Below are 25,913 nucleotides of genomic sequence, written 5' to 3' on the forward strand. Positions count from 1 at the left end.
TGAAGTTTTTATGACAAACTATACTTTTATCTTAATATAATATATTTTTAAAGACATTTCGACAAAATCAACATGATGTAGATTATTTTTGTATTTTCAACACTATATACTATGACATTTAAAAGTGTAATAACATACTTTTATTTTTCTGACATACAACTTTTTGGAATTGTTTTTATATACTATGCTATTTCTTATTTGACCTTTTATTCATAATCATACTTTACAATTAACTTATTGACATTGGTCCAACCAACAGTCAAACACTTAGGTAATTATCAGAAGACTAAGAAAAAAAATACAAGGTAGACTAATCTAAACATTTATTATCTAAAACACATTTAAAGGGCCTGAAGTTGTTTGATCAAAACAAAAGCGCCGCATCAGGCAGACAACCGATGCATGTTTGTTCACTTTTTATTGCACGATTCAACAGACGTGAGATCCTGCACAAAAGTGTTTCAGCACTGCATCAAGAAAAACAAAAACAAAAACATACGATGTCAGAGAAACTGTATGATATTTACAATAAATGCATCACTATTACCACTTATACAGTATGTACATATTAGTCTCTGGTTCACTAGGACAGTAGTTACAGAAGGAAACAGTACAGCTCTACAGGTTTACAGTGCTAACAAAACAACTGGCTGGACTACATTCACTCAACACAACGTTAGGATACAAAGAAAGTGGAAAAATACTCGTACGACACTCGCTGCAACCCCGGACGCGTCGCATTCACACGCCCTGGGAAGAAGGAAAACACTTAAAATAAAACAAAAAAAGGTGCAGTTATAAAAAAATATATCCAAAAATGCACTGTTCTCTTGTAGAACTTAATTGTGGATTTTTGGAGAGCTTTTAGAGGAAAAACTGAAAAGCCCAGACAGTGGCCTTTAGATGAACTGGTCCAGTTGATCCAGATATTAAAAAGGTGACTCTTTTTTTATTATAAATAAACGTCGGATATGAAATAAAAACGGTGCAAAAATTGTCGATAGCCTCAAAAGTCTTGGAAACAAAACCCTAATGAGCCAACCCCCAAAAAAGGGAAACTTATCACTCGAATATGCAGACTTGAATATGACATTTGAAACGAGCATCTCAAATTCAAAACGGAAAAAGAAAGAGCCAGCTTTTGCTTTTTGCTTAACCAACATGCATATTCTTTAAATGGAACAAATGTGCATCTGAAATAGTTCAAAGCTCAGACTATAGCTGCCATTTTAGGACATCTTAGACTGAGCTTTTAGGGCTCAGCTCCACATTTTCAGCCTTTTAGATTTCCAGCTACAGTCTACGGGACTCATCACCTCAAAAACAAGTTGCTAGTCAGCGTTTAGAAGTACAAGCAAGATGCCGTTTGAGACTCAAAATCTCCTGGGAATAAAAACAATAGACGTCTGTCTTTTAAAAGCTACTCTACAGATGAAATATGAATGGTTTTTACGATCAATGAAAGGCTCTGCCAGGTGACACTGGGAGGTCTTCAACATTTGAAATCAGCATGATTTGTATGTTTACATTAAAGAAAAGTGAGAGCATATTAAGTGTCAGCCTCAGAACTCAATTTAGAACTTTCTTCCTGAAAATCACACGTATTCCTTCATGTTTCTGGGTTAGCCTCGAGCAGTAAAGACCCAGTAGTGTTTCTATTTAAGTCGGCAGTTTAAGAGCGCTCTCAGTTTCATACTTTTAAAACCCCATGGTTCTCTGGTTCAGCATTCTGATCCCTAAATGAAAACAATAGACTCTAAAGTTTAAACGGTAAATCTGAGCTAAAAACAACAGGTTGTAAAATAGCAACCAAATGTCTACGGTTAAATGTAACCTAACAAAACGGTCATCTGAAGCCATAGTGTCCTGCTTTTACCTCTGGCATATATACTATATATAAAAAGTAAAACGGTTTTGCAATCGGTTTGATGTTTTACACTTTTCCAGTATTCATAATGTTTGTCTTTGATATACACATATATAGATATAGCTATAAAAACTCTGCTGATGATCCGTGTGAATGGATATGGTTCCTTTTGTTATTCTAAAATAAAAGAGTAAAAGGAAGACTGTAAAAAGGCTGTTGGATGAAGAATGAGGGTAGAAATAGGCAAAGTGTTCTAACCTGCGCTCGCTCTGCAGCTTTTCACCACAGATGGTTCGCGTCAGTGCGGAGAAGAGAAATAAACCTGAACACGTTTAAAAGTTGAAGAACGTTAGAGGCCGCTGCCGAGCATGTGAGGAATCAGCGGCTTTCCCTGATGAAGATGTACAGTGCCTTGGTTTTGTGATCTTGCGAGACTTAAGTAAGCAGGGTTTGTATTTGTCCACCAATGGGGAAGCACGTGTCAGAGTGGTTTCTCTCTGAGGGGTCAGAGGTCACTCTTAGGCTGCTTTCCTCTTGGAGCCTTTTATTTTGGCGGGGGCTCCTCTGGCCTTCCTGGAGCCTTTAGCAGGACGAGCAGTAGTGACGGTCGGTGTTGTCGCGTTCGGCCCAGAGGTTTCCACCGGCTCCTGGGTGATCGTTCCCTCCAGCTCCTCGTGCTCCTGACAGCACATCTGCCCCGTGGGGGGCCAGGTTCGCAGCGCCCCCTCCTGGTGGGCCTTGCAGAAGGAGTTGGGGCAGAGCTGGCAGAAAGCCTCCGAGGATTTCCCGCAGACGTCACAGTGGTGCCAGGGGCAATCCCAGCGGCCTGAAGGGAGTGAGAGAGGAAAGGAAACGTTTTTCAGAATACATGACAAATAATTGTGTTGAAATAAACTCACACACAGAGATAGAAAGAACCTGTGATAACCAGAGCTACAAAGATTAAACTCCTGTAAAGAGTATTGGAATGGTAATGAACGTTAAATCACAGAGAAAATGATACGTAAACACTTTGTTTACATGCACAAACCGTTTTGACATTAAAACAGAAGTATTTGATCAGATTCTCTATAAAAAAGCTGCAGTGAGTTTCAGGCGTTTCCTACCGAAGGGTCTCTTGGTGAGGTTCAGGCAGGTCAGGTGATACGCCTTGCTGCACATCTTCTTGCCGCAGAGCACCAACTGCCCTCCGTCTCCGCAGCGGAAACAGTCGTCATCAGACTTCTTCTTCCCCTCCGCTTTCTTCCTCTTATACTTTCTCTTCAACCGCTTCCCTTTGGGCTCAGCTGTCTGTCCGTTTGAGTTCTGCAGAGGAGACGCCAGGTTGGGATCAAATTGATCTACACTGTATACATGCACAATTCAATACAGTTCAAAAAGTTCCGCTCTGATTATAAAGCTCACCTTTGGCCGATCACCAAGGAAACCGCTGCAGTTTGGAGCCTCGCAGCGACAGACCGTCTTCTCGTTCCCGAGGCAGTCCAGGTTGTAATTAAAGGTCAGCTCAGTGCCTGGAATAAAAGTTAACATACGTTTGCTCTCAGTCTTGTTACTTCGTTGTAAATGTAATTATTCTTCCCACATATGGCAGGGTAGTGAATAAAGGCTTTCATCGGTGGTCTCACCCTCGGGGATGTCGCAGACGGCGAACAGGCCGACCCTCGTGTCTCCGTTCACCGTCCACTTCTGCGTGTCACAGTTGGGCTGACAGCTGTGGTTCATGAAGCGAGAGTAGTTTCCCTTCGGACCAGCGTCAATGATCCGGTCCTTAAAAACAGAAATAAATATTTGCTTTAATTTTTGTCAAATGTATTCACACACTTTCTTTTACCATCATTACAACTTATGTATCACAGAATAGGGATGCTCCGATCGACCGGCCGCCGATCGTTATCGGCCGATATTCACTCTCGGCTGATCGATCGGCGCTCTCTATAAAGGCCGATCAGGAGAGCCGATCACATGACGTCAAATACATGACACTTTTCTCTGTGCGCGGCAAAACAAGCTCGCCAACATGGCTTCACCAGTCTGGCAGTATTTTAAGGTGTCCGAAAAAGACAGTAAAATAGCGGAATGCAACGTGTGAAGCAGAAATCCTGCAGCTCCGCCCGCTGTGACGGACCGGTGAGCGGAGCAACACACACCAAGAGTTAGACCTAACACACTTAGCTATTTGATCTACCTCTGGAACAAGCTAAACTAGTTATACATATATTTATTCTTCACTGTCGGGTCACTCATTACTGGCTCAGTGAGCTGCATGAGATACTGACGGGCTGTCAGGGGAGAAAGAGAGGGAGAGAGGAAAAGAGAGCGCTTCTGCTCATTTCTCCCGTGTTATTATCCAAAGTTAATGTAAACTTGAATAATGTACATCATTTGAATTTAACAATTATGTTGTTTGTGGAAGCGCATCATGTATTGAAAAATGAATCTGAACTTTTCAATCCGTTACGATTATAAACTGAAGCAATATAAAAATGAGCCCCATTAACTGAGTTTTAAACATCACTTTAAATGGAAGATCCCCATAGGCCCCGCCCACCCGATCGGATGACTGATTCCGGCGATCGCCCCCAAATTTCCCGATCGGAGCATCCCTATCACAGAACACAGTCAAATCTTCTTTTAAAGGTTTTTAGTAGGGCGGCCAAGCTAACGAGTTGGCCGCCCTGTAGTTTCAGAGCGCATCGAGTTTAAAATACCATCTATACAATCCAAGCACACAGCCCCGCTCCTGCCGCCCGCTTGCAGGGATGCACCGAATATTCGGCCACCGAAAATTATTGGCCGAAAATGGTTAAAATTGTTGTTGAAGGCCTGGCTGTTACAGTCTTTATTCACACTATTTTGTTGTAGGCCTACTGGCCTAGATGTTTATGTAGTTTTAAAGCACCTTGGCTTTGTTCTGAATGCACTTTGTTGTAGTTATCCTAGAGAGAAAAGAAAATGCACTTGACTTGGAATTAATGTACTGTATGCATTCAAAAGTGCTGAATAAATGTTTTATGGACCCATAATAGTGATAGTTAAGTTAAGTTAAGTTAAGTTAAGTTAAGTTAAGTTAAGTTAAGTTAAGTTAAGTTAAGTTAAGTTAAGTTAAGTTAAGTTAAGTTAAGTTAAGTTAAGTTAAGTTAAGTTAAGTTAAGTTAAGTTAAGTTAAGTTAAGTTAAGTTAAGTTAAGTTAAGTTAAGTTAAGTTAAGTTAAGTTAAGTTAAGTTAAGTTAAGTTAAGTTAACTTAACTTAACTTAAGTTAAGTTAAGTTAAGTTAAGTTAAGTTTTGCCATAATCATGTCTTTTTCCATAATCAGGCAGCTGAACAACAATGGTAAAAAATGTATACATTATATATATATATATATATATTAGGGCCGGGACTCGATCAAAAAAATTAATCTAATTAATTACAGGCTTTGTAATTAATTAATCGCAATTAATCGCATTTTTAATCACATAAATATTTGACCTGAGAACAGTGAGAAGCAATTTTTTTCACATGGATTTTAGTATACCATTGAATAATGACTGAATACAGAAGCTTAAGCAACAAAACATTGTTTATTTTTTTCAAGGTGGTCCTTAACCAAGACCAACAGAAAAGTGCAATTTTTGCCATAAAGTGTAGCAATAGCATATTTAGGAATATAGTACATTTCAGAGATGCAGGTAGCCTATAGGTAGGTAGACCTTCTGTAAACTATGACACTTTGTTTTTTAAGTAAAACACAATACTTTCAAGTACATTCAGAACATCGGAAACCCTGACTATTAGAAAACACCTCTCTGTTGCTTCAGAGGCCATAACAGACTTTGTTGATTTACCAACAGTTGATTTAAAAAAATCTAATCAATTGCAGTCCAACTCTCTCAATAACCTTGGCCAAAACAATAAACAGTTCAACATAAAGTGCCAGTTGCACCAACAACGTAATAAATAGTTCAACATAAAGTGTACCATTTAAAATAAAATAAAAAAGTGCCAGTGATTGACCTCAATCCCTCCTATTCTTCCAATATCCTGATGAAAAATAAAATCTCTCTGTTGCATAGGCCACTGTTTGATCAACGCGAATTGGGTGTGGGTCCTTGTACTCCGAGTCGGGCTAACGTCCACGCTAGCTTCCACGCTAGCTGCTATAGGTTTTGCATTGAGGTGATACTTGAGGCTTGATGTGCTGCGGTGATACGCAAATTCCTTTTTGCATAATTTGCAAACAACCGTGCTCTTATCGACGCTTCCATCCGTCCGTTTTTTAAAACAAAATGTCCCATCCACGGGGCCAAGCAAAGCGGTCTCATCAGCTTCTTCGTTCATGTTTGACAATTGTTCACTGTGGTTTGTTGTTGTTTGAAGTCATGAGCGTTAGTTGGTGCTCCAGTATAATCGGTACCCCTGAAACTCATCCAGTGAGAAACGTTCCGCGGTGCAAAAATAAGTGCGATTAAAATGCGTTAATTTTTTTAACGCGTTAATTTTTGTGTAATTAATTAATCTTAATTAACGCGTTAAAGTCCCGGCCCTAATATATATATATATATATATATATATATATATATATATATATATATATATATATATATATATATATATATATATATATATATATATTTCTATTAATCATTTTCGGCCTTTTGGTATTCGGTTTTTGGCCAACTGTTTCGGCCAAGAATTTCCCATTCGGTGCACCCCTAATTTATATCGATTATTTTTTTATTGAATCAAATGTTGTCTTCTTTCATTTTATTTAATCCCTTTGCCTGCGACAGAAAATGTTTGTTGACCGCAGTAAAATGTTGTTTTCGAAGGGCTAAACCATCTCTCTTCAATACATTTGGACTTTAGGTCTTAACAATGATCTGGAGTACAAATAGTATAATACTTATAATGTTAGAGAAGCCTAATGTTCCATTTTAATGAAAATGATTCAATGAGAAGAGAAACATTAACATTATTACACTTTTTAAACTACATATTGTTTGTATCATTAGCTTTAATAGGATTCAATCTATGGCCTAAAGCCGGGTTTGTAGTATTGACTCCTGTAACGTTACAGTTTCTAGCATGCAACATTCCCAATGCAATACCTTTGTGTTTATCTGGCTCCCAGTAGAAATGGCTCTGCTACAGAGAAACAGCACCATGATACACTGCGGAGCAAATCAAAGTACTTCCAGCTTCCAGGACAGAACTCACCTTGTCGATGGTGAGCATGTAGAAATCTGTGATGTTGTTCTCGTGGGCGTACTTGATCCTCGCCCTGCACTCCTCCTCGTCTATCAGTTCTCCGATGTACTCGTTCACAAACTCGCCCTGTTGGAGAAGCAGAGATGTGTTCAACTCAAATCTCTCAAGTCTTTTATTTTAACTTAATTGTAGGCTCAGTTCTTCTAAAAAAATAAAACCTTTACACCCAACGAAAGTTTCTTTATGTGTTAGTAAAAATGTAATAAAAAAAGGGAACTAATTTGTTTTTTTGGTCAAAGGTTTGATCAAAGGGAAAACAGTTAATATACTCTACACCAGGGATGGTACTATTAGTACCGATACCGTCCACTAGACTCCTAGTTACGTCTCGAGCTGCGTACATGATTTAGTTTGGCCGGGGAAACCCTCACAAGAAACACCGGCTGTTGTTATGCCTGCTGTGACGTTAAGTTGCCTCTTGTAATTATGCCTTTACAAGCTTAAAAGTTCTATTTATTATCTGAATTTGATGAAACAAGTTTAATATTCTAAAAACCAAGACTTTGTTTATTTGAAATCAGATGAAAATAAACTGTCACGGACCCTGCCGTGTTATCTATGATTACTACGCTTTTCATTCATAATTTCAGCGGGATGGAGGGAGGGGGAGTGGCACTGAGGAACAGCAGAGTGCGGGCCGACAGGTCTCTGTGTTGACATTCCCCTTATTGTGGAATAAGGGGAATGCAGAGACAGGCTACAAGTGTTTTAGGTTCAAGTTAGACAGCTAATGTCTGTGTTAGTGTTCATGACTTCATGTGTATGTCATCTTAATGGTTAATCTCAATGCACACACATTTTCCGTGCTTTCCAATAGTTTAAAATAGTTTTATTCCACTGTTAAATAACCGGTTCAATACAAACATGCCACTTGTACAAATTAAATAACATTTATGTGAACTGATATTTGTTTAGTGAGCTTATTAGAGGATGTTCCCTGAAAGATTGTAAAACGTCAATGAAGATGTCAGACTTAGTATATTTGTTAATAATTACATACAACACATGGAATTTGTTTGTGTATGTGTTCAAAGTGAATCTGAGGCCCCCTGGTGGCCAGTACATAAATGATGTGGCCCCCACCACCATCCAAGTTGCCCATCCCTGCTCTGCACAGTATGCTCTGGGTAGATTAGCTGACAAAATGAAATCTCATGCACAGTGTCTTAAGATGAGCCTGATTAGGGATCTCCGAGGCTGAAAACAATATGGAAGTAAAACAAAACGTACATGTAAAATAACATTCTTTACTCATGATATCCCTAAAATAAGGAAACATTGAACATTAGTCTTTTCTGGTCAAATGTACATTTAAATGGCTGGTGTTACTTTAAGCAGTCGTATTGCAGGACAGGCCTTGGGCTCACCTTCTTGATGTCCCGCAGAGAGATCAGGCCCCAGCCCTTCCCGGGCGCCTTGATGATCTTGGTCTCGGGGTAGAGGCGTTTGGTGAAGTCTTGGTTACAGCAGCGCACCCCGCTGGGACACACCTGCGGGTGGCACTCGTACTGCAGCATGCGGTTCAGACACTCCGACTCAAACCCACACGGCCTGTCCACTGACGGCTTGCAGTTACACTTCGGGATCTCAGAAATGTCCGCAGTGTAGACCTGAACCTTACCGTACGGTTTATTCACCTGAAGGAAGAAGAAAAAGAAAAAACAATCAACGTCAGGAAAAATCAATAACAAATGATATCTATAAAAGTAGGAAAGCAAACTCTTCAGATTCATTAACTGAATACTTGAACAAAGGAGAAAAAGGGAAAACACTTTTAGATTTCACACCTTGATAAACTTATAAGGGGGTGGCTTTCGGCTGTTTTCTTGCGCTTCCTTGGCCTCTCGTTTGATTTTGTTCTCCTTGAAACGAGCTTCAGCCTCCAGCAAAGCTGTGGAAAAACAGACAATGTACAGGCTTATCACATGATCTCTCTGTAAACATGTACCAAACATTTAGCTGAAGTTAAAACAGTGCAAGTACGTAAACAGTGCAATTTCAAAACTAGCACTTTTTCAATTAGACAGTTTATGCTTTCTTAATTGTGCTTATATTCTATTAACTTGATAAATGTGAATTTGGAAAACATTTAGAAAAGGTATTGTACTGAAATGATTCTGCCGACATTTACATTGAAAAAGTTCCCGTTAACCAGTTAAGCCCCGAGCCTGTTTTTCAGGTCTCAGGCTCGAATATGACATTCCCAGAACAAACGACTATATCTTCACTTCTAAAAGGGGTAAATGAATAATATTTGTTCTCAAAGCAATGATAAACCTGTGAGTTGGATGTAGAAAAGTCAGAATCAATATAGATGTTTTTATTTTAAAGTAAATTCAGATTGAACATAGTAAAAAAATGTAAATGGTAGTGTCCGTCCAAAAAAAAATAAAAATACATTGATTATAGTGAAAACCACCCTTGAATGATGGTTTATTAGACTAAAAGCTTTAGGATCCAAACTATAACATATAATAAGTACCCTGTATCAAGATTGATGCAAAACAAGGCCCATTTGACCTTTTTAGAGACATTTAGCACAAAAAAAACACTTCTGGGAGCATTTTCCATATCTCTGGAACCCATCGGTCGATTTTGATGATTGACATCTCTTTTTAACCGTTAGAGCCAATAGAATCGAGGGGAGGTTCCTAAAATCCATCTAAACATTACCCATTGGTGAATAGAGTGACGCGCAGCCAGAATGCCCAAACCGAAAGCTGTCATAGCAGCTATAAATGAAAACTCAGTTTTTGCCATAAATATGAAGATGGATTATCAGTAATCCTTTCTAAGTGACACAGACACATTGGATAAACCTATGGATTAACCTTCAGCAGCGTTTCTATTATTTTAATGCCATTGAACACAACTTTTGATCAGAACAACAGCAAAGGTAAGACAATGTCCCGTTTTTGCTCCGTAAAGCTACGTCGTGTGTTGTCTGGTTTGCTTCCCCTGCCGTGAGTTTTGATCGCAGTGATGATACTAATACCCCTCGAATCTGTGGAATCTCAGCTTGCTAACGAACGAGTAAATGAAAACAGAATGAGGCGCAGAAGTGTGTGTGTGTGTGTGTGTGTGTGTGTGTGTGTGTGTGTGTGTGTGTGTGTGTGTGTGAGAGAGAGAGAGAGAGTGTGATTAAAATAGCCCAATTGCTTTTACAATAAATAAACATTGAATGTGTTTAATTGAATAGGAAAGGGGTTTCACGTTAGTGGCAGGTTGTGTGTGAGAGAGAATAAATAAGACAGCCCAATATTATTTTTCGCAACTTTCCGCATATTTCACAACTTCCCGCAATTTCACTGCATAAAATCACATAAAAACCCCGCATGTTTAATCGCATAATCAAGGATTTTTGCCCACGTTTTTCTGGAGGGTCTACCTTATTTCCAGCTATTTTCCAAAACACTGTGGAGAAATCCCATTGCTTTTTGTCGAGGGAACCAGCAGCTTACTTCCTGGTTTTAGGACGCGTCGCTGCACCTCTCAATATGATGCCAATATAAACAAGGTCTTCTGTCGGCTCTGTACATCAATGCCGACCTATTCTGACAAGTAAGTGAAGAGTAGACAATATATAAAGGTATTGGCTATAGGGAAATGTCCCAGCAGTTTAGGACAATGAAGGATCTAATCTAATCTATAGCCATTACATTTCTAACTCCTAATGACAGGAAGGCAGAAAGCCTTAATGTCTACCCCTGGATAAGTAATAAAGTATTTCTACCGTGAGTTCTGTGCTAAGTGCGTTAGCATTTCTTCGCTCAGGGCTCATTTAGACGCTTCTTGTGAGACTTGTGTTTTGTTTCGGTAAAAAATGTTGTATCGTCAGTTAGCTGAGTTTCTTCCCGTTAAGTGGGTATGGCACATTAATAGGTTTTTAAATGTTAACAAGCCCTGAGACACAGTTTTGTGAAAAAACATAAACTTTAACCCTCAACTATAAATGTAAAAGGTTCAAATGAAAACAAGCCAAATACTTTTATGTGCAGAAGTTGTGCTTTGATGCAATTTTCATTACTTTTGTCTTCCTAACTTCTTTCATTATTTTTAATAACTTTTAAAATCACAAAATGTGTCCAAAAAGTGTTTCTAGGAAGTATATCTTTACCGTTCTTGAAGACTTTTCCGATGCTGGTCCCCTGGTGCTTGCTGCCTCGGTCTCCCTCCATGTAGGGAAACACTCGGCCCTGGTGAGTCCAGAAGTAATCCTTGGAGCCAAAGAAGAAGACGGGGAACTCTCCGATCTCATGGCGAAGGTGCTGGATGTTGGTGGGGACATTTCTGGGGTGGTGGATCTCTGCAGGCCACCATCTGAAGAGGAAAAGGGGAAGGAACAAGAGTTAGTTCTCTATTCAGAGTCACAGTCCCAATACAGAGCCACAAGTAACACAAGCGTTTCTGTCAAATTAGAACAGATAGAAAGAAATCCGAATAAGGGAAGAGATTCTCTGACCTGTATGTTCCCAGTTTGACCCAGATGATGTCTCTGTATTGGGGTTTCTTTCCGGCTCGGCAGTCGTTACAGAACCAGCTCCCATCAGGCATAGCGATGTTCAGGCAGTCGGGGTGAAAAGCTGCCGGACAAGACTCGCAGCACAACAGCTGGCCTCCTGCAATATAACAACATTTAGTATCAAGTCAGAATCATCAAAGCTGGCAAAAGAGTCCAAATTAACGATCAAATCATCTGTGCAAAGGAGAGAGGGATGTGTTTAAATTGTGAAGCAGCACGTTTACAGGGGAACTTAAAGAATTACGTTAGTATCGATTTTAAGACTAAGAAGCTACACATTTGATACGCTTCTGTTTTTCAGGGTTTTAGTTTCATCACACACACTACCCCATGAAAAAAAAATACATCTCTGCAAACGTGGATGTGATTCTAACTGAAAACTGATGCTCAACAGACCCTTACAATTCTGTTGGACAAATGTTACATAAATGTATTGCTATTGGCTGTCATGCTGATTAGAGAGCAATGGCAAACCTTTGGAGCAGACGAAGCACCAGCTGACGTTCACATGCGTGTGGTGCTTGTAACCCTTCTTGGCACTGAAGTGGTTGGTGCAGATAAAGGCTGTGTTGGTGATCATCTCACTTCCCGCAGCCGCACACAGGTCACCCACGTGGTACGCCACGGGGCACCGCAGGCAACGCATCAACTTCCCTGCAACAGCAAGATGGAGGTATACAGCAGATTAGACTGATTCACCACACTCAGGAGTACAAGTGACAAAACATATCTGATAAAGAAAAAGTCATAGATAAGGCTTAATGTTTAGGGTCTCATTTGTCAGAAAACGGGAGTTGACTGCATCATATTGCAAATTAATCTTACTATGGGTCAAAAATAAAAAAAGGATAATTTATTTTCTAATATTATAGAAAATGTTGTCCGAAAATAAATAAATATAACTTCAGCTACTTTTAACTTAAATGCTGCACAACTGAACTGATCCAATGCTGCTGTGAAAGAAAGAAGCTATATCCATGTTGGATAGAATATCCAATTTAAATAAAAAAATAACCTTAAGGGACAACTTGAATGCTTTATTTCTTTTTTTTCTCTTAATGCATTGCATAAAGATTGGATCGGGAAAAATCGGTATCGGCAAATTGTCAAAATCAAATGATCGGAATCGGATCGGGAGCAAAAAAAGGTGATATGGACATCCCTAGCCTGAGGGTATGAGGATTAGCATGAAGGAAATCATCAACTCAAGTGTAAGTGCCAATACTTAATTATATAAACATGAAAATAAATGTTCTTGAAACTAAGCAACTAGAGCATTTGATCCTTTACCTGGACCATGATTGAACTACAATCGCAGGACTAACATGAACTCCAAATGAAACAGAATTTAAAACAGTATAAAGTCACATCTTTAGTGTCGCACAGCCTCACCCTTAGTGGACTTCTGCTTGTTGCGGCAGTCGAAGTTGCAGCTGAGGCAGGCGTGCAGCGGACAGCGGAGGCCCTTGTTGTCGAACACAGTGAGGGGGTTGAGGCTGATGCACGCCTCGTGGTAAAACTTGCCGCAGTTTTGGACGTGGCAGCGACGCAGAGTCCCCTCCGACTGCTTACATTGGAAACATGAGTGAATCCCTGAGGAAAGCATCGAGGGAAAACATGTTAAACAGCAATAGATACAAATAAGCATCCAAATGTAATTCTGTTATCACAAAAAACTGAGTTACCAACTGCTTTTCACTCTACAAACTCACCTGTGCTGCACTCCTGACACAGCAGCTTCTCGTCAGGTTTGACTGACGGACCCAGACAGTGGAGGTGAAACATCCCACAGCACTGACCCTCACAGGCAACTAGGTCCTCACCAGCCTGCTGACACACCTGCAGGAAAAACACACAGATTGAGACATATGTGGAGGTAGAGACATTTTACTGAGTGATCAGAGAAAAAAATGCATGCATGATGGCTGTTGTTGGCTAAGTTTTAAATGTATTATCTTTTCAATTTACACATGGCATCTATTGCACGTCTGTCCGTCCTGGGAGAGGGATCCCTCCTCTGTTGCTCTCCCTGAGGTTTCTCCCATTTTCCCCCACTAACTGTGGGGTTTCTTTGGAAGTGTTTCCTTGTACGATGTGAGGGTCCAAGGACAGAGGGTGTCGTATTGTCAGACTGATATTCTGTACAAACTGTGAAGTCCACTGAGACAAGTGTAACATTTGTAATATTGGGCTATATAAATAAACATTGATTGATTGATGTTAGAAACAAGCAAAGCGGCATTTGCACATTTAATTAAATGTAAGGACAGTGGGATACTGAAGACGTACCTGGCAGACAAACTCTTTCTTCCGTTCGCCCTTCTTTATCCCGTCTAAGCTGTCAATTGGAGAATCAGGACGTCCTTCACTCCCAGAACCCTGCAGCAAATAATGTGTGGGGGTTTGAATAAATCAGACACTTGTATGAATTCTATAACAGTATAGCAATTAACAATAACCTAAAGTACACTGTTTGAAACAGATCTGAGTAAACAAAACAAAACAAATAAATAAATAAATAAATAAACAACACAAAATGGAAACTGCCCAATTTAAGTTCTGCTCATAAAGTGGAAAGAATTGGCAAGAACTTTTTTATTCTTGATAATAAGATTGTGTGATTCAAATAACACCACCTAACGTGCACTGGTAAGCTTAATCTTAAAAGGGGACCCATCATGCAAAATGCACTTTTTGTTGTCTTTTATACATAAATGTGTCCCCGGTGTGTCAGGGAACTCACGAAGCATCAGAAAATAAAACCCTCTCTCTTTCCCTCAGTACCCAAATCTCTAAAAACGGGGCTACAACGGAGCTGATCCAGATTTCTTGTCCGATATGGCGTAATATCGGAAATGTGGACCCACGGCCCAATCAGAAACAATACCCGACTGTTTTGGACGTAATATGGACGGTGATTTCACACTCAACGCTAACCTGTACTGGAGAGCATGTTTGTGAAGAAGCAGGAAATGAAAAGGAACTCACCTTGTGGTATAACCGGCAAGAGAGAAAGCCTTTGAGCTCCATACTGTTTCAGAAATAATCCTTGATAATCCATGATATGGCGTTTCATCACGGCAGTATTTAGTTTAGACAGTAGCTGCCGGGTCCTGCATGAGCTCAGACCCCTCCTTTTTTTTAATCAATTTTTTTTTTTTTGTCAAGCTTTTTACCCCAAATCAGCACTTTTGAAACAGGAAGTGAAATAGAGGGATATGAGGCATGGCTAGAATGGGTGATCTGTTTGGTATTTTGAGCAAAATACTTCATAGACATGTTTTTTATATATTTGTATATATCTGAGACTTATTGCCTAAAAATAGCATGATAGGTGCACTTTAAATAATAGTATAGCATCATCAAACTTCAAAATAACAATTGAACCTGTTGAGCGCTTTTTAACTTCCTTAGTTTTACTTGTGAATCTCAGGCTGCTGATGTGAGGTTATTCTCTCACCTCGGGATCCGGACACAGGGACGTCCTCCTCTTCTTCGCCTTGGAGGACATGAGTTCTCTATCCTGCTTCCTTTTCCTTATACGCTTTGGTTTCTCCGCTTCTTGGTTTTCTGTGAACAAAATTAGGTTAGGAGCTATAACAAAACAGCTAACATTATTTAGAAGCTAGAGCAAATCACACAGGTTTCAGGTGTGAATTTAAAGGAGAAGCCCATTAATGTATTGACGTAACAGATGTTTACCAGGGCATATTCGATATGGAGAAAATGACTTTCTCCTTAAGACTTTGTAGTGGAACATTTGACCAATACTGGGCTAAATGGGTTTCACATAATGAAGGATATTCCCCAACTGCAATAAATCTTTCATTTTTTTTTGGTTTTGTTTATTTTGATTCAGATTTTTGACACAATTCTGCTGGATATGTAACTTCCCCCCGTTTTACGATGTATAACTGCATTGCTTGTCTCACCCACCCTGGTTCCACATGTATGTCTCCTAGAGAATAATTCTCGATCCTCTCGCTTACAATTTAATAACAGGGTATATGCAGGAATCCTGAAGTCAGATGGAATACCTTTTAAGACCTTTTTTAAGACCCTTTCCATACATTTTATGATTTTAAGACCTCATCCCCACTTGGAGTTCTAACCGGTTACCTTGGCGACACACTTTACCTCACATTGACTATATACAGTATTGATTTTCCTTCCTTCTTATCTTCCAACCATTTGGACGCAAACTTGCATTTCCCCATAACGATGTTGTTTAACAACCGGCGTAAACGGACCTTCGCGCGCTATCAAGCAGAGAGCGTGCGATGTCCTGTTCAGATGACGTCAAATCCAACAGGATGCCATAAATAAACTACCGTAATTTTCGGACTATAAGGCGCACCTGAATATAAGCCGCAGCAGCTAAATTGAATGATGTGTACATATACGTATAAGCCGCACTGGACTATAAGCCGCAGGTGTTTTAATGTTTAATTACCATATGTAAGGGTTCGTGCACAGAGGGGATTGTCGGGAAAGAGATGGCTGTTTGAGGAAGCTCCCATTTATTAACATTTCAACAAACAAGTTGCATATTTGCATAACATATTCAAGTGTTAGCATTTAGTGCAATAGTAGCTACAGAACATGTACTGTGCTGTGTAAACTGTACTGTATCACATAGCGTTTCAGACACACAAACTTTTCAACTTTCAAACTTAAACGGTGCGCTCCCAGCGCACGTACCGGCAGTGATCTACAGCAGTGGTTTTCAACCAGTGGTACGGGGACAAACTGTCTCGCTCTCGTAATGTCTGCCTGTCTTGCTCTCATTCTGTCTCTCGTACCACTCTCGGTTCCACTTTTACTTTTGCGCGCTACCTGTCTCACTCTTTTCCGGCCTCCAGCTTTTCCTGCTGGAGCCCGCCGCTTAAAGGTGGGGGTCCGCGGACCGGCCATAGAGCCCATAGAGTTAAAGGTGGTGGACTGTAACCTGTAAAATCCCTAGATTTAGGAGGTCCCCTAGTGGCCGTTAGCTGTACAAATCCGCAGCGTCGAAAAATGGGAAAAAAGGCGCGGCTTATAGTCCGAAAATTACGGTACACAGAATCACACTACAGACCTACGCAATGATTACATTCAGGCAGACTGTAGAATACAACCTCTTTGGACAATTTATAAACTTATTGAAAACAAGCTACAAAATGTAATGCCTTGGAAAATACCGTTTAATACCCTTAATTTTTGCTAAATTGATTTATCAACTTTTAATACTTTTTAAGACCCCGCGGACACCCTGTACAATTTAATATGGACTGTAATGGACACGTGGGCACTCTAACCCTCTGATGGACTCCAACTCCAATTATAGATGTTGTGCTACTTTGTAATACCCATGGTGACTAATGTATTATACATTTGTATTTTGTTATAAAAAATAAAGTTATAAAAAAATAATAATAAAAAAAGAAGATGTTTACCAGTGAGGAGAGCTTTTGACTTTGGGAGTCTCTTCTTGGGTTCTGTTACATCTTTGTCCGTTTTCTTTCTTCTTCTCCGCTTTTGTTCAGTTCCTCCTGTAGTCAAAGCCTGGGACGAGAGGACAAAAGGAAGAAAATCTATTTACAAAGTGCCTACTATTCATTTTGGGAAATAAAATCATGTGAAGTTTGGTTAAAAAAAAGATCATGCATAATTGTATTTTGCTTTGTGTTAGATGTTTACTTATCAAATCATTTTAGATCTCCAAAGTGTTTCTCATCTCAGCTATTACGTCAGAAACCTCACCTGTTTTTCAACTTCTTTGGTGGTTCTAATTCTCTTTTTGGGCGGCTGAGCCTTGTCTGCCGTAGCATCTGTTGGTGGGCTTTTAGGCGTCCTCTTTCGCTGCTTCTTGACTAAAAACAAAGAAACGTTTTAAAAAAAAAAAAAACTTATCTTTGTCCTGAATCAAACATGTTATCTGCCGTTAAGGGATAGCACAGGAAATGAAAACAATGTTTTTAAAAGGCAGCTTTGAAAGTGGCTTGAAGATGAATTTAACCAAACGTTGCTTAAGAAAACATAAAAGTCTCAAATAAATTGTCACACTCAAATAAGGATGAAATAGCACATTCTCTTGCATTTGGGCTCACTTAAATGACACATTCTCTATGGCTTTTTTCCACTTAGTCAATCACAACAACATTAACAAGCAACCCAACTATCAAACAGCAATTGTGCAATCAAGGTTGAATGGCATACTTGGTTTTAACAACACCAACAAACATTTTTTATACAATCAGGATGCAAAGTTCTTAAATAGTCTGGTCACATTAAGAGATAAATACCACAATAACACAACCACTTCAGCGTTTTGATAGCAGCATGAGGCAATTCACAGATTCCACAGCTCTAGTAAATTCATACCAGCCAAGGCCCGAATTTAACTAACTAACTTTCAATTTTCAACCAACCTGGAACTGAAACTGCAAGTGAGACTGGCTCTGAGATATTGTCTGTCGAAGAAACCAGCTTCGATTTCCTTTTCCTTACTGGGGCAGTTGTGTCCGTTGTAGATTTTTTGTGTCTCCTCACGATCTTTGTGTGAGACTGAGGCTGTCGGGGTCTTCGCTTTTTCTTCTGAGGTATGACTGATTCAGCTTCCAGATCTGGTGCAGAAGTGGTAGGATCCTAAAAAAGAAATCATTAAGAAATGTATCAACTGACACCATCCCAAAAAGGCAAACACTTTCCAAAAACCCTAGTATAACACAATTAGGGTTTTACATATTCACATTCAAAATTGCTTACTAGTATTTTGACAGATTGATTTAGTATTAGAATAAATATTTGTTTCTATTTAAAAAGTTAAAAGGTCAATAAGTTGTGCGTTTATAAGACTGTTTATCATGTTGAAGCCTATTCGTCAATACAGCAGCAAAAAAAACATACTTGTTTGAAAAGAACAGCTGTTTCGGGTTGTACAAGGCTAAATGGCTTTATCCACGGTTTCATTTGCACTTCAGAACATTTCATGGAAGGTCCCACATGTACCTGCTCCATGAACCTGTGTCTGCAAGTCTGCATTCAAATAACTCTAAATGATGCAGGACACAAGCGATCCACTGATTTGACTGAATAATCCTCACCTGTGAGGCTGGCTGCGGATGAATCACATCTTTGGAAGAAAGTGTCTTTTTCTGCAGTTTTTTCGATAGTACATTTTTTCGAAGGTCTTTGCCCGTTCTTCGGCTTCCTCCTGAGCCGAGTTTTCTTCTGGGTGCTCGTGTCTTTTTCTCTGTTGAAGTGCTTTCTTGGGATTGAGGGGCGGCTATGGGGTCGGCGGCGCCGCCCAACATCAGGAAGGGAGGTTCTGGGCTGAGTCTCGATTCTGTCTCCTGGGCCTGCTCGTTGCTCGGTTCTGGCTTCAACTTCTCCAGGATGCAGGGGTTCAGGTGGGGACCGTCCTCATCGTACAGAAATGTGAAGTTCACTTTGCGCTCGTGCTGTGACATGCTGATGGCCTCCTTAGCCTGAATGACACCCATGTTCCACTGAACCTGGAGTTTACGGGGCACAGAGGGAGCCGTCTGCATGGCAGAGGGAGGGAAAGAAACATAGTTATACAAAAGTTATATAAATTACCACCCAGTAGTGTTGTTTAATCTTTGTGTTCTCCTCTGGAATATATGCTGCTAGGAGAAGGCCATTAACAAAGAAATACTTATCTTCCATTGAGGAGAGAAATAAAAACGTTTACAAACTTGATTACTAGGATGTATCGTTTTTATGTTGTAAACATGATTCATTTCCTGTTTGTGGTAAGAAACAGAATGAAAGTCTAACTGGGATGGCTGTTTGTTTAATGCGTTTCAGGGTTGTTGTTTTTTTTTTTTAAATGGCACATGCTTCTTCATTTAATATTTTGAAATGTAATCACCAGAGGGAACTTTGCATAAAACAGTTTAGGGAAGTGCAACGTTTTAATGTTGCAATTCTGTCTTAACAACAGCACACCACATCATCTACAGGCCAAAGGAAAAGGGTGTCACGCTAGAAGAATCTAATTTACCTTTTTGTGAAACTCACGGGAGGCTGGCCGTTTGTTGCGCTGGATAAGCTCCTCATATTGATTTTCCCCGGTAAAGGTCACCATGTTCTTCTCAAAGATGTAGCCTCTCTCTGGAGCGTCTCCAAAGTACTGCACGTGGTAGAGGAGGCCATACCTGGTAGTGATGGCTATAATAAATAAAAGTAGACACACAGGATTAATATTAGTATAAAAACAGAGCCTCTTAAAAAAAAAGTGGCAGAGACTGTTTCTCACCTTTCTGTTTCTGTTTAATGTGAGTGTTGTAATCTGGGTCTGTGGTCACCATGCAAGGCCACCAGGGGTATCCTGACACTTTGGTCCAAACCAAATCACCAATAGAAAACCGGATCAGCAGAGGGGATTCTTTTTTATCCTGTGGAAACTCTTCAATGAGTTCAAGCTGCAGGAGAGGAAAAAAACAAACAATTAATCAATAAGAATAAAATAGAAACTAATCCAAGGTTCCATCACCTTTTCTCTCCTAAAAAAATAACCAATAGTTTTTCCACACAATTTTAGACACGTACATCAATATAAGTACTTCACAGTTTCCAGTATTTACTGGCAAACAGCAATATCTGCAGTAGTGCATTAAGGTTTAAGGACATGTAGGCATGTATATCAATTTCCAACATTTCAAGCCTATGCTGACATTTATTTACAATCTATTTATACTTCAGATTGAGCATCAATTTCCTCAAGGTATGTGGGCAAATATTTGAATGTCAACAGATTGAACAAACGTTATTTCTCTGTCAAAATTCACTGTGAATTCAACTTTCAATGTGAGGCCTGGTAAAGTTTGTACTAACATGTATTACTCTTTATTTGGTTTAATATCATCCGTCAGCAAAAAATGTGCACATCATCAGGTTTATCTTTAGACCGGTATTAGCTAGGCATATTGTGGTTTGTAAACACGCATGACAAACAGAAGTTCTTCCTTAAATTTAGGTTTTCGGTAGATATATATTGAGCTTCTACACCTTTATTGTGATCGTTATTATTACTACTACATAGGACAGCCGCCAAAGTTTGACAGGAGAGGGGGGATTGAGAGGGGATGACATGAAGTAAATGGCTTAAAAGTAGGAATAAAAGCCAAACCTTTTCAGCTGATCCATCTACAGCCTTGGTGAGGTCAAGTGGCTCCACAGGGATAGCAGGTAGGTTTGGTTTGTGAGGTCCCCCCCTCCTTTTCTTTGAGTCCTGTCTCTTCTCAGGTCCTGATAAAGTACCTTCGGTGGCTGTGGCCAAACTGGTCCCATTGGCACAACATTGCTCAAACAGCGGCTGCTGTTCCTTGAGTTCATGTTCGGTATCAGGAGTGCAATTATGTTGATGGGTGCCATTCGTAGAAGGGGCTTCAGCGCCCTTAAGCATAGGTAGCTCTGGAGCACAAAGCTTAGGCAGCGTGTCTTGGTCGCCATTCAGCATAATGGAGGTGAGATCTTTGAGCCTCTCGTGGCTGTGGGTAATATGATTGTGGCCAGCCATCTTCTGAAGGCCATCCTGTAGTGTGGCGGCTAGCTGAGCAGCAGCTTTGTCCATTAGTAAAGCAGGGTCATTGCTCATGTCCCCCCCTCCTTTCCGAACACTGAGGGACTCTGACGGCTGCTTCATGTTGATTGGGCTGGCAGGTTCTGGCATTGAAGGCAGGGAGCTACCTTTGCCATCCATCCCATCCAACCCCCTCCAGGCTCACTACAAGGTGGGACAGAAAGTTCTTAGCACACAGACAACATACAAATATCATAAAAAAAACAATTATTGGTACTCTTGATTCTGGCAATTAGTAAAATAGCATTCTGGGATACGGGCATATATGGGCATAACATTACATATTTTACAAAATGGCACTCACTTGCTCAAGTGGAGCATGAACAGAGAGCTTGGAGGCGACTGAGAAAACTGCACCTGTCACGGATTGTTCTAATCCTGTATTCTTCAATGTTTTAATAAGAAAGTGGACTCATACCATGACCATATGTCAGAAACAACAATGCCTCTGTAAAGTAATGCCTCAATGAAATTCAGAGCTATTCGTTGATCACAACTATGATAATGTGAACGAGGTTATGTAATTATCGATTAGTCCATGCATACGAACAAAAAGCACAGTGCTGGCGGAAAGCCTCTTACCACGACAGTGTTTAACTTGGCTTTCTCCTGGAAAAGGTCTAGCTAGCGGCTAGCTGATGCACAGCGGTGTGAAGAATGCAGGAGGCTGGCTGCAGGCTCCACCGCATGCAGCGAATACCCAATGAGTGGGAGGCTAGCTGTGCTGCCGCCGTATCACCGGCTAGAAAAGCCGCGGAAATGGAAGCAGCTGACAAGTCGGAGTATTGCTAATAATTGATGGATTTCAATGTATCCCACATAAGTAAAAAACGGGTTACATGGGGGTTCACGTTAGAGTGCATTGTTAATTAGCTGAACATTGCGTCACTTGCAACGGCTGTGTACAGTAACATTAACACAAGCATTTTTAAGATTCTAACGTTAACTCACAAAAACATTACAGAGGCCAACGTGAAATATATGGACCCAGCAGATGCACAGCACATCATCCACAAAACAGGGCTTCGACTAAAATCTGAAGAAGCAGCCACGATGTGGGAATCTCATGGATACAATTCATGGACAAGAGTTTTCCCGTACTGCACAACCGCATCTCTGTCAAAGCTACAGTCAGCCATTACAACGCATTTCAGCAAATAGTCAAAGCCGCTTCCCCAAAAGCTAAACGCAGCCACCTATAAACTAAGGTAGAAAAACAAATACGTGAATAACTAAACACAATGGTGTACGGCTGGACGTAGTGTTTTTAAACTGTTTATCTATTATTTCCGTGGTGTACTCAATTTGCAGGCGCCATGACAGCTCGTTTCAAACAAGCTAACGGTTTTAGCCGAAGCTAACAAGCTTACAGTCAAATTGCACTAGTGTTAGCACAGTCAGCTAGCATTCAAGCTAGCAGGTCCTCTCTTGCTAAAATGGATGGTCGGGGCGAACAAGTGTACACGCGAAAAACTAACGCCGGCTAATGTCTCCAGGGTTGACAATAACATGAAAGACAGTCTCTTTGTGATTACCTGTTGAATCTCCTCTCGGTCGTTATAGTGGATACATGTCCGTATTCATTCTGGAAAGCAGAGGGATTTCATTCAAGTCGAATCAAAAGCTTGCGGGAAACTCAAAATCTCCGGCCAACCAGCGCGAAAAATACTCACTTCCGATTGGTCGGCAGCAGAGAGAGGCTCCAACCGGTCCTTTCAAAAATCCAACCGTAGGAAGTAGCTGCCTGACCCGGTGTCTCCATCTGTTTTGACATCATTTCACAACGTTTACATTATTATTTAATACTCAATACGATCACTGTATGTGTGTGTTTCTTACACCACTTATTCACTACTAACATGTGTCGTTAAAAGTATACATGTATATTATGTACTGCTTAATATCATTTTCTCCTACCATATCAGCATTAGGGCTTCAACAAAACAGTCTGAAATATGTAAAATAAAAACATTGAATTAGTGATTGTATGTTAAAGAATATTGCCACTTTATGACATATTTAAAATAGTAGGGAGGAGGCCTATCATTTTTGATGGGTACTCATTTAGTATAAATATTCATAATAACAAAAATTCCAACAACTTAAAACAAATTGCAAATGAGATAACATTGAATTTGCAATATAGTGGTCAATAGTTTATAATCCTGCTATTTGATTTTGATGGACATAAGGAAGAAGTCTTTACATTCAGCCCACTTATCTTATGTCTTATGTGATGCAATTTATCGTAAGCTTTTATAAGGGAAAAGTTGCTACAATAAATCACTAACCATGTTCATGCAGTATCTGTATACTAAGGTCGTGGTCTGGTAATCTATGTTCTAATGGTGGATTCCTTAGGGTTAACTCATTAGGAGTGGATTGCAGTCTTCTAGGATATGCTGTTCCTTGTCTTAATTAAATAACCGGAGGCCAAACGTTAATTGAGGACCTATAATTACATGATGATCTAAATTCCTCTTCCTGGCAACGACCCGGTCATGGCAGAGCACAGAATCACATGCTTCCCTGCTTGTGAAGTAAATGCAAGCTGCAGTACCAACAGGGGAAATTGAGGAGCGTGAAACTAAATAAAATAATACAGACCACATCCGGAAACCTTTGCCTTTCAAAATAAAAGACATTCTTGATGGAGTATTCCAACAATGAATGACATCGGGTGAGAGATGACTTGAGCATGTGGACATCTCATCACATAGATATGTAACGGTAACTTTCACACAAAATAAGAAGTCCAACAAAAATGATGTTGGTTGCTTCAATTTAGTTTTTATGTTGATGATTGTGCTCTGTGGGAGCTTACTGTTTTTGATTCATTCATTCAATCTTTATTTCAGACTCAAGGTCAATGTCGGGTTGATGTTAAACAAAGCAGAGGACAAAGGTGTAAGGCCAGGTTGTGTTAAGGTTAAAAAGGGGAAACACAAATCAATTGGGAAACTATTTCTAACACAATATCTGCATGCTACAAAATGTAATAGTCTGTTCATGAAGAACTCAGGATGTGGTTCCTTTTACCCTTGCAACTTAAAATGGTTGATTACTGGGATTCTCCTAAACACCCTTTGCCAGTAATTTTTTTAGGACTCTTCTGTGTTATTGCTGGTCCTTGATTTGTATGTATTCTTATTTTATTTCAATTCATATGTCTCAATATTCGTATAATAATTTATCCAAAGTAAAGCCAATGTATAATACCTTGTGTTTTGTGAATTGTTTGTGTTTTAAATCTATTACATTTGTTTCCCCATTGTGTTTTTTGCAGCTTCTTATTTCTGTTGTTTTGTTGTGACCATTTTGAGTCTCCTTGTGGTTGTTACATGTCTGTTTTAGTAACATTTCGTAGGTCCAGGGGCCAGGCCAAGAGGCCCTTGACACATTTGCCCTGGGAAGCCCGTCCAACACGGAAACACATGCTTTTATTTTTATAAACAAACCGGAAGTCTTTCATAACCTCAAGCTGCTTAACAATAACCCCAGTTTGACGTCAGTCGGGAGCCGGGTTCGGTTAGCTGTCATCTGCGTAGAAGGGAAGGGCATGACATGGACCGAAATTTTCCGGTGTACAGTTATCCATGCGTAGTAGCTTGTTAAAAGCAAACAAGTATTTTTGGGGGTGTTATTTCTTCATGTGACAAAGTTAGCGGTTTATTTCGTATTGACTACGCACTGGCTAGCTAGCAGGCTAACTAGCTCTTAACTTACTGTAACTGTTTAAAGGAATTCAAACAGAAAGCCTCCGCATGGCGTTAATCCTGTTGACGAGGTCCCGGGCACCTTTAATGAAAACATCCAGGTCGTTGAAGAACGAATTCAGGAAAAGTAAAGGTAAGACTTGATTATGATCATTTGTTATGCTGCTTTGTAAGTTACTAAGGGTTAATAATGACTGCTATGGAGGCGAGCTAAAGCTGCGTAAAGGCTCTATTGCACGTAAAGCTTTTGTGTTATCAAATTGTCGCCTGACTCTGAACCGCACCTTTTCTGATATAAGGAGTTAAAACATGATGGCGGATTCCGGTTATATGAGGACAACCCTGCTTTAGCTGTTGAGCGCCCCCCTCTTTCTACTGCAGTCTGTGAGGATGCTCCGTGTTATGGCAGGCAGGATTACATGTTACTTGTTAGACGCTTTTCTCCAAAGCGATTTACATACTTAATACTGTGGGCAATCCCCACAGGAGCAATTTGGGGTGAAGTGTCTAGCCCAGGGACACAACGACATGCTGACTGCAGTGGGGTTTGAACCTGGGACCCCCTGATCCGAACACCAACGAACTCACTAACCCACTGCGCGACACGCCGCCCATGCTGGTTAATCAGACAGGATCCTGTCTGTTTATCCAGCATCCACATCATGGATCAGCTATCATGATCAGTCCTGTATGCAGGAGCCTTGGGTTGGCCATGTTTGTGCTTTTGGGAAGATGGTGGGTGTCTGAAGGTGATAACCCAGCATAATATTTTAAACTGCCGGTCATTTATTATGGTTTCTACTTTGCATGAAGGTTATATTGCATAAGGTTTAGGTTTGTCAGTTCTCGAGGCTCTGCAGCTTGCACCCATTCTAATCAATAAGGAGCAAAACATGATTTGGGATGCAGGTTATCTGAGGACAACCTGGTGTCTGTTATTGCTGCAGAGCGCCCCCTCCTCTCCAATGCA

General features: G+C 40.2%; 2 protein-coding genes across 11 annotated transcripts in view; one reads left to right on the forward strand and one right to left on the reverse strand.

Annotated features, from left to right (window-relative positions):
• Positions 1–399: 399 nt before the first annotated feature.
• nsd2 (nuclear receptor binding SET domain protein 2) lies at positions 400–22,919 on the reverse strand. 3 transcript variants are annotated; one of them, XM_079694142.1, is made up of 23 exons: positions 22,901–22,919; positions 22,763–22,812; positions 20,775–21,371; positions 19,902–20,067; positions 19,647–19,813; positions 18,724–19,164; positions 18,049–18,265; positions 17,381–17,490; positions 17,074–17,182; positions 15,099–15,208; positions 13,928–14,017; positions 13,351–13,477; positions 13,031–13,231; positions 12,113–12,292; positions 11,579–11,735; positions 11,234–11,436; positions 8,904–9,007; positions 8,484–8,753; positions 7,066–7,182; positions 3,493–3,634; positions 3,272–3,378; positions 2,974–3,172; positions 400–2,693 (listed from the first exon to the last, which is right to left on the reverse strand). In XM_079694142.1, the coding sequence occupies exons 3-23, from the start codon at positions 21,345–21,347 to the stop codon at positions 2,386–2,388; spliced, it is 4,098 nt and encodes a 1,365-aa protein (XP_079550268.1). In that variant the 5' UTR covers positions 21,348–21,371; positions 22,763–22,812; positions 22,901–22,919; the 3' UTR covers positions 400–2,385. The 3 variants fall into 3 exon arrangements, with proteins under 3 accessions (XP_079550268.1, XP_079550267.1, XP_079550269.1); XM_079694141.1 differs by having other exon boundaries at positions 22,763–22,903; XM_079694143.1 differs by lacking the exons at positions 22,763–22,812; positions 22,901–22,919 and adding an exon at positions 21,810–22,252.
• A 1,805-nt stretch (positions 22,920–24,724) lies between these two features.
• The window catches only part of letm1 (leucine zipper-EF-hand containing transmembrane protein 1), a 29,041-nt gene continuing 27,852 nt past the window's right edge, over positions 24,725–25,913 (forward strand). For 4 of the 8 annotated variants that reach the window (XR_013801111.1, XM_079641592.1, XM_079641593.1 and 1 more), the window contains exon 1: positions 24,725–25,076. Coding sequence is in view for 7 of the 8 variants with exons in the window: in XM_079641592.1 (XP_079497718.1) it covers positions 24,992–25,076 (85 nt within the window). In the remaining variant the exon portion in view is untranslated. The remainder of the gene's footprint in view (positions 25,077–25,913) is intronic. The other 4 variants (XM_079641594.1, XM_079641597.1, XM_079641596.1 and 1 more) reach the window with 3 other exon arrangements.

The sequence above is a fragment of the Notothenia rossii genome (genome assembly GCF_949606895.1).
Source record: "Notothenia rossii genome assembly, chromosome: 7".
NCBI classification, from domain to species: domain Eukaryota; kingdom Metazoa; phylum Chordata; class Actinopteri; order Perciformes; family Nototheniidae; genus Notothenia; species Notothenia rossii.